This window comes from Trichechus manatus, unplaced genomic scaffold (assembly GCF_000243295.1).
Source record: "Trichechus manatus latirostris isolate Lorelei unplaced genomic scaffold, TriManLat1.0 scaffold00007, whole genome shotgun sequence".
In the NCBI taxonomy this organism is placed as follows: domain Eukaryota; kingdom Metazoa; phylum Chordata; class Mammalia; order Sirenia; family Trichechidae; genus Trichechus; species Trichechus manatus.
The window spans coordinates 26988534-26997065 of record NW_004443943.1 but is presented as its reverse complement, the minus strand read 5'-3'; the positions used below and the strand labels follow the sequence as shown (position 1 = coordinate 26997065).

The 8532-nt window shown below is 45.7% G+C and overlaps 1 protein-coding gene across 1 annotated transcript in view; it reads left to right on the top strand.

Moving 5' to 3' along the window:
- Positions 1-1718: 1718 nt before the first annotated feature.
- The window catches only part of PKD2L1 (polycystin 2 like 1, transient receptor potential cation channel), a 48134-nt gene continuing 41320 nt past the window's right edge, over positions 1719-8532 (top strand). Inside the window, exons 1-2 of the mRNA XM_004370140.2 lie at positions 1719-2332; positions 2866-2979. Of these exons, the coding sequence (XP_004370197.1) occupies positions 2098-2332; positions 2866-2979 (349 nt within the window). The 5' untranslated portion in view covers positions 1719-2097. The remainder of the gene's footprint in view (positions 2333-2865; positions 2980-8532) is intronic.

Sequence of the window (8532 nt, the reverse complement as noted above, 5' to 3'; positions counted from 1 at the left end):
GCCCGTTGACTCCGTGGGAGAAAGACAAAGATTACAGCCTAGGAAAACCTGTGGGGCAGTTCTACTGTGTCACATGGGGGTCACTATGAGTCATAATCTACTTGACAGCACCTAACAACAGCAACAACTAACCTAAAGGTTGGCTGTTTGAAGACACTCAGAGGCGCTGTGGAAGAAAGGTGATCTGCGTTTGTAAAGATTACAGCCTAGGAAACCCTGTGGAGCAGTTCTACTCTAATACATAAGGTCTCCGTGAAGTGTGTCTTACTGTTGTATAAAATGGAAAGATGGGTTCCTACTCCATCAGGAAGACTTAACGAGCGTCCTGAGTTCATTCTCTTTGTAGTATCTGGGCCTGGGGCAGGAGAGCTATGCAGACCCTGGGGCGGGGGAGGGGGGAGCTGCTTTTTCAACCCAGTCTGAGAAGTTGGGGTACACTTATTTATCAAGGAGCTGAGCTCAGCCCTAGATTGTCTGGGATCAGTATTTCCTTATGGGGACACTCAAGACAGGTGAGTTCAACCAGGCTGATGTTTCACCCAACATGAAGGTGGACTTCGGGCCACTGAAGCAATAGAGTAGCCCTAGGTGGAGAGCCTGGGTGTACCTAGGTGGCGCAGACAGTTAAGTGCTTGACTACTAGCCAAAAGGTTGGCAGTTCAAACTCACCCCAGAAGACAGGTCTGCTGACCTATTTCCAAAAGTTCACAGCCTTGAAAACCCTACGGAGCGGTTCTACTCTGCACACATGGGGTCACCATGAGTTGGAATCGACTTAATGGCAACTAACAACAACAGAAACAGATGGAGATCCAGGAGTTGGAGAGAGGACAGCTTCTCTACCAGCCATCAAGGATAAGGGACTGAAGGATATACTACCAGCTGTTGTGGGACCAGCCCCATTCTAAGGCACAGCCCATGCCTGTAGGTGAGTCAGGGCAGGTGATCAGAAGTCAGACCTGGGCATACCAGGGTTTGAATTCAGAGACCTGAGATTAGAAAGAAAGCAGATTCAACCTAATTTACATTTCTATTTTGTGCTCAAGCTCGCCATTCTAGGCCCAGTACTAAGCAGAGACATGAGATAAGGTTGCCAGCTAACCTGAGTCCAGATATCCACTCCCCTTAAGGTGCCCCAAGTCATTGTCCTTGCCTTTTGCTTTCTGGCTTATCCTCTCAATCAGGACTTAGCCTTTTTCCTAGGCTGAGCCCCACACACTTAAGGAACAGCCTTCTATTGGTATACCTCACCCATAAGCCATGGAAGGACAAACTTCAGGAAAAAGGACACAGACAGCCTGGAGCTCTGCAGTCCTTCCCCCTTCCCCATCAGGGGTCAGAGACCTGTCTTTTATGTGTATGAGACAGGGGATCCTCCTGCCACCATCCTTTTCCCCCAGCAATGAGGGTGGAGTGAGGGAAGGGAACCCCCTTCTCCACTCCGCCTGGGGACAGCTCAAGGTGAGACATTAAAGGAGCTCCAACACTGCTTCTGGTAGGGAGGCGGCACAGTTCAGTCTCCCGTTCCTGGCCTTGGTCCCCACCACAATCCATGTTGGCCCTTTCAGGAGCTTTTAGTGGAAATTAGCTCAGGCCCACAATGGAGTCCCCCAGCCTCCTTCTTTTGCAGCTCCTCCCATTGCTGTTTCATCACCTCTTCTGTCTGACCACTGGACCAGCCCCCCACCAGGCCCATCTGCAAGCAGCACCACCCCCAGCCTTTACCTCTTTCACCCACTCTTCCTTCAACCCCCATCTCTACACTCCCATCTTTCCCCTCTTCAAACCCCTGCCTCCTAGTTCCCTCCCACTTTCTTTCTTCTGTCCCTTGGGACTTGCAGCAAGAGGGGGAGAGAGAGAGCTCCTGACAGGATTGATGGTCATTCCTTGCCCCTCCTCCTCTACCTCTCCCTTCCCCCAGCCAGCACAGATTCCCCCTACAAAAGGACAGGAGACAGAGGCTGTGTGAGACCAGCTGCTGTCAGACTCCCTTTCCTTTGCCCTCTGCTGGCTTGGCTGGGCTGTGCCTCTAGTAGCCTGCTCTTTCTCCAGGTGAGAGTGGGCACCTGGGGTGCCAGGTCCTCCACTTCATTCCCCATGAATGCTATGGAAAGTCCTGAAGGGCAGGAACTGCAAAATCTGGGGAACGGAGCCTGGGAAAATCCTGCCTACAGCAGTCCCCCTTCTCCATATGGGACACAGAGGATCTGCACCATCTCCAGTGTGGTCCCCCCCCAGCCTCAACCCAAGATGCCTGAAGATGGACCCCAGGAGAAGGCACACAGGACCCTAGTGTCCAGCTGCTGCCTCCATATCCGTCGAAGTGTCAGAGGTACCTGGTAGGGGGAAGGTTCTCCTGGGATATTGGAGTAGGAAGAAGGGGTCAGCAAAAGCATTTAGGGGGAATTATGACCCAAAGAAGAGTGAAATCTCAGTGTAGGTTTTTGGTTTGTGACTTGTCTGCATTAGAGCTGTATGTCCCTGGAACACAATCTACTGGTCTCCCAATGGAGAAGCCTGGTGTGGTTATCACTTGGGGGTTCAGAGAGGTATGTGGAGCTAGTCTGAGGGAGGACACGGGCATTATGATATCCTGGACTGCTCCGCCTGGAGCAAGTGCCTCCTTTTCATTCCTTTATTCTCCTCGACCCATGCCTCTACCTAGGATGTTTTTTCTCAGGGAGCTTGATGGAGGAGGGCAGACACAGGTGTGGTTAGAGTAGCCAGATTCAGTCAAGGGTAAAGTGATGGGTAGGGAAAAGGGCTGGAGTCAAAATGGAGGTAGAGTTCAGGGACAGATAGGTGGCGATAACTGGGAGGGACTGTGTTGTCAGGGGACCCTGGGCATCTCTCCAATGCTCTTAGGACTGTGGGGAACAACTCTGACTGAGAACACAGCTGAGAACCCGGAACTTTATGTCAAGACCACCCTGCGGGAGCTTTTGGTGTATATCGTGTTCCTGGTGGACATCTGTCTATGTGAGTAACATCTGTCTTTGTGTACATCTGTCTGTGAGAAGCATCTATGTGAGCAACATCTGTGTACACATTTCCACTGGCAACATCTGTGGGGACAGCATCCATCTGTGTAAGCAAGTTATGTCCTAGGAACTTTAAATCAATATTCAAATCCTATTTATTATCTCTTCAGCTTAAGATATTTTGTTATAAAAAGAACTTGCCATTGAGTTCAGCAGAAGGCAGATTGTTAGAAAGCTGTTAATAAAATTTACTTTGTCAAGGATTGCAAGGGGAGCCCAGTTTTTAAATTTAAGTTATTGACATCTATCAGCAGCCATTGTTTTCTTTTGGCAGGTGGAAGCTTTTACCCAAAGAGTAGAGACCATTCCTTTGTTTGGGGAAAAAAAAAAGTTTTGATGGGCTTCACAAACTTATTGTACTACGTCAGATCCACATTTCTTTAGAAGCAGCAAGAAAAAGATTCAGGAGACCTTAGAGCTCAGATCAGTGTTAAAAGGGTTAGAGATACAATTGGTGGGGTGGTGGTGAACACAGTTAAGATCCCTCTGAGATCCATGTAAGAGAGCACTAAGTCAAAGGCAGTTGAGGGAAACTTATCTGAAGCTCTAGCTGTAGACACAAACCGGGAAAGTTTGGTCTTTAAGTTAAGAGAAGCAGATGAAATATAGAAGGATGAACCATGGAAGCATAAAGTCTAATAAAAAACTGTAGATAATAATAATGCAGTTGGACCAGATACTTTGAGGCCTAGAGACAGGAAGGTGCCACTCTGTAATCAGTTAATTACTTCTTTAAAAACGTGTGCAACAAGCAAAGTTTGGCTAGTTTAATAGACTTGTGTGTATACATGGTGTCTTGGTCATCTAGTGCTGCTATAACAAAAATATCACAAGTGAATGGCTTCAACAAAGAGTTTATTCTCTTACAGTCCAGTAGGCTACAAGTCCAAACTCAGGGCATCAGCTCCAAGGGAACACTTACTCTGTTGGATCTGGAGGAAGGTCCATGTTGTCAATCTTCCCTTGATCTGGGAGACTCTCTGCGCAGGAGCCTCAGGTCCAAAGGATGCGCTGTGCTCCCAGCACTACTTTCTTAGTGATATGAGATCCCCATGTGTCTCTGCTCGCTTCTCTCTTTTATATCTCAGAAGAGATTGGCTTAAGACACTATCTAATCTTGTAAACCTCATCAGTATAACTGCCGCTAATCCATCTTATTACATCATAGTGATAGAGTTTACTACACTTATGGAAATCACATCAGATTACAAAATCGTACACAATCGTACAATACTGAGAATCATGACCCAGCCAAGTTGACAGATATTTTGGGGGGACACAATTCAATCCATGACACGTGGGTATTGATTAAAGCTGTAGATTGGAACATATAACTAAGGTATCTCCTGTTACTGGGTGCTTTTTACCTTACAGAAGATTCTGTTTCTTTTAGGGTACATGAATCTTTTGAAAGTAGAATCTGAAAGTCTGTTAACATTAAGTGTCGACAGGAGAGTTCATCATCCTTATGACCCACCCATATTTGCCCTCTGGGAAAGCTGAGCAGAAAGCACTTGTCCCTGGATATACTCTGATGGGACTCACTCTGTGCTGGAGATAGGAGGCAGTTCTGAGTATCTGCCAGTCACTCGGCATAGAATGAAAGGAATCGGGGCATGTGGGGAACAACAGCAGACCAAGTGAACATTTTGTGGGGCCCATTCGATTCCTTTCAGCAAATGACTGTCAGGAATTCATTTGTGGACATTGATTTTTTTTCCCTTAACCATCTGCTAGGAAGGAGTGCTCCTCTCCTTTTTCAGATCCCATGACAGCAGCTGAAACTCACAGGCAAAGATCCTTTCTTTCTAAATGACTCAAATGTCTCTATTTCCAGATTAGCCTTTGGAAGAGGATTGGGAGGTTTCTAACCCCCTAGAGTTACAGTAAACCATTTCTGATTCCTCTTAATGGGGCTGGAAGGTGTGGAAGCTTGGATTCTGGAAGCACAGAAGCCCAATCAATCATATTCTCTACCTTATGAGATCTCAGTGCACTGGTGAATGCCGGACAGTTTGGGATTTGCCAAAGCCTGAGTCATGGACTCAGCCAATAATTATAGAATCACTGAGCAGCCAGGGGCTTTCAAGGGCATCTGGTTCAAAGATAGAGAAGGTGCAGCCATCCCCCCTGTGATCCTTCCTATGGTGCCTTGTCAGGTGGCCAACCAGCCTCAGACTGGGGAATATTGATGAGGATTTCACTGTTTCACAGGGAAACCCATTACTGTTGGGAAGCTCTGTTTCCTTCCTTCAGTCACCAGATGCCTGTGAAGCCCCCTCTTCTCTTCCAAATGTTGGACTGAGGGATACAGAGATGACTGATACTTAGACCTTTCCCCTCAATGGACTCACCTTCTACTCTTTAGAACTTTATTTCTTCTATTGAGTCATCTACTTCCTTGTTATTCTCTGAAGCAGTATGTGACAACACTTTCACTGTTTGAATGTAGCTATTGTGTTTCTCCTTGGTCACCTGTTCTCCAGGTTAAAGAAATTCAATTTTCTCAATAAATCAGTCATGATAATATGGTTTTCAGAGGTGGTATTATGCAGAGATTGAAAGCATGGACTCTGAATTTACACAGACTTGGGTTCAAATACCAGGCTCTGCCATGTACCAGTTGAGGGAACTTGAGCAAGTTGCTTAACTTCTCTGAGTTTGTTTCCTCATCTGTACCTACCAAATTCAATAGGGTTTCAGTTTCCTCATCTGTGCCTACCAAATTCAATAGGATTGTGTAAGATTACATGAGATAATATCTACTAAGTCATTCACTCAGTGCCTGGCATATAGTAAAAATTATTTCAGAACGTGCACAACCCTGGTTGCCTGTCTTCAGACCTGGTCTTCATGACTCCCAGTACTGGACAAATACTCCGCAGGCAATCTGAGAAGTACAGAGTAGTGTGGTGATACTATTTTCTCCATTGTATCCATATTTGGGGGGTCTATGAGGAGATGCAAGGAGCCCTGGTGATGCAGTGGTTAAGTACTCGGCTGCTAACTGAAAGATTACTCAGTGGGAGAAAGATGTGGCAGTCTGCTTCTGTAAAGATTTACGGCCTTGGCAAGGTCATGGAAGTTCCATAGACACATCCAAACTCCCTGAGGGACCGAATTACTGGGCCGAGGGCTGTGGGGACCATGGTCTCGGGGAACGTCTAGCTCAACTGCCATAACATAGTTTGTAAAGAAAATGTTCTACTCTCTACTTTGGTAAGTAACATCTGGGGTCTTAAAAGCTTGTGAGTGGCCATCTAAGATCCTCCACTGATCTCACCCCATCTGAAGTAAGGAAGAATGAAGAAAACCAAAGACACAAGGGAAAGATTAGTCCAAAGGACTAATGGACCACAACTACCACAGCCTCCACCAGACAGAGTCAAGCGCAACTAGATAGTGTCTGGCTACCACCACTGGCTGCTCTGACAAGGATCACAATAGAGGGTCCTGGACAGAGCTGGAGAAAAATGTCGAACAAAATTCTAACTCAAAAAAAACAAACAAAAGATGGACTTACTGGCCTGACAGAGACTGGAGAAACCCCCAAAGCATGGCTCCTGGACAACTTTTAGCTTAGTAATGAAGTCATTCCTGAGGTTCACCCTTCAGCCAAAGATTAGACATGCCCATAAAACAGAACAACACTAAAGGGGCACATCAGCCCAGGGGCAAGGATGAGAAGGCAGGTGGGGACAGAAAAGCTGGTAATAGGGAACGCAAGGTCAAGAAGGGAGAGTGTTGACATGTCGTGGGGTTGGTAACCAGTGTCACAAAACAATATGTGTACTAATTGCTTAATGAGAAGCTAGTTTGTTCTGTAAACCTTCATCTAAAGTATGAAAAAAAAGAAAAAGGATTTACGGCCTTGGAAACCCTATGGGGCAGTTCTACTTTGTCCTACAGGGTCGCTATGAGTTGACTCGACGGCAATGGGTTTGGGTTTTTGTTTTTGTTTTTTTTTTGTATGAGAACATGCAGAGGAAGTGATGTCTGAGCTAGAACCTGAAAGATGAGGAATATTTATCCCCTTGAAAGGGAGTTGAAGAGGAGGGAATTTCCAGGAAAAGAGAACAATATCTGCCAAGGCCCAGAGATGACAGAGGCCACAGTGAAGTGGGACTAAATACATCCGTGTGGCTGGAATGGAGAGTTTGAGGAGCAAAGTGGTAAAAGATGAGGCTGGGGATATAAGCAGGGGCATATAATGAATGGCCTTATAAGCAACTATAAGGAATTTGGACTTTATTCTGAGTGCTGTGGTGGGGGAGTACCATTGAAGGGTTATAAGCATAGGAGTGACGTGATAAATTTTGAGTTCTTGTAATTCTTAGGAGATGATAAACACATAGACCTTGGATCAAAAAGGTATCTCTGGGAAGGCTGATTAGGAAAGACGATATTCCTTTGCTAAGCATATTAATGAGCTATCTTATTTAACCCTCACAACAACCTTATAAGGACCACTGAAACAATTAAGCACTAGGGCTCTGAAGTCAGACTGTCTGGGTTCAAGAACTGGTACTGCCAATTGTCAGCTCTGTGGTCCTGGGCAACTTTGCTAACCTCTCTTAGCCTTGGATAATTGTGAGGATTAAATAAAATAGCCCACTAATATGCTTAAATCAAGCAGCCCTGGTGGCACACAGGTTAAGCATTCAGCTGCTAACAGAAAGTTCACCAGTTTGAACCCACCAGTGGCTCCACGAGAGAAAAGACCTTGTGGTCTGCTTTCTTAAAGATTACATCCTGGGAAACCCTATGGGGCAGTTCTACTCTGTCTTATAGGGTTGCTCTGAGTCGAAATTGACTTGACGACACACAACAACATGCTTAAATCAGACTCTGGCACATGGTAAGTCATACCTATTATTATCTTCAATTCACAACAGACGCCACAAAACTAAACTGTAGTGTCGTGAACCCAACCCCTGATGGGGGGTGAGGAAGAGAGTATTAACCCGATGCCTGTAAACCTCTGAAGATATTGGGCTGTTAGTAAAGACCTTGAAATCATCATTGGTATGGATTGAATTATATCTCCCCAAAATATGTGTTGTAAATCCTAACCTCTATGCCTGTGGATATAATCCCTTTGGGAATGGGTTGTCTTTGTTATGTTAATAAGGCAGGATTAGTGTAGTGTTGTAGGGTGTATCTTGAGTCAATCTCTTTCGAGATATAAAACAGATTAAACAAGTGAGCAGAGGTGAAGGTGAGGGAAGAGAAATGCTAAGCCATGTGAAGATCACCCAAGGACAGCTCAAAGAGACAAGGACCTTCCTCCAGAGCCGACAGAGAGGAAAAGCCTTCCCCTAGAGCTGGCACCTTGAATTTGGACTTCTAGCCTCCTAAACTGTGAGAAAATAAATTTTTGTTTGTTAAAGCCACCCACTGGTGATATTTCTGTTACAGCAGCACTAGATAACCAAGAGAGCCATTAACTGCCTTTGACCTTGAGAACTGAAGTCCCCACCCACTAAGTGCC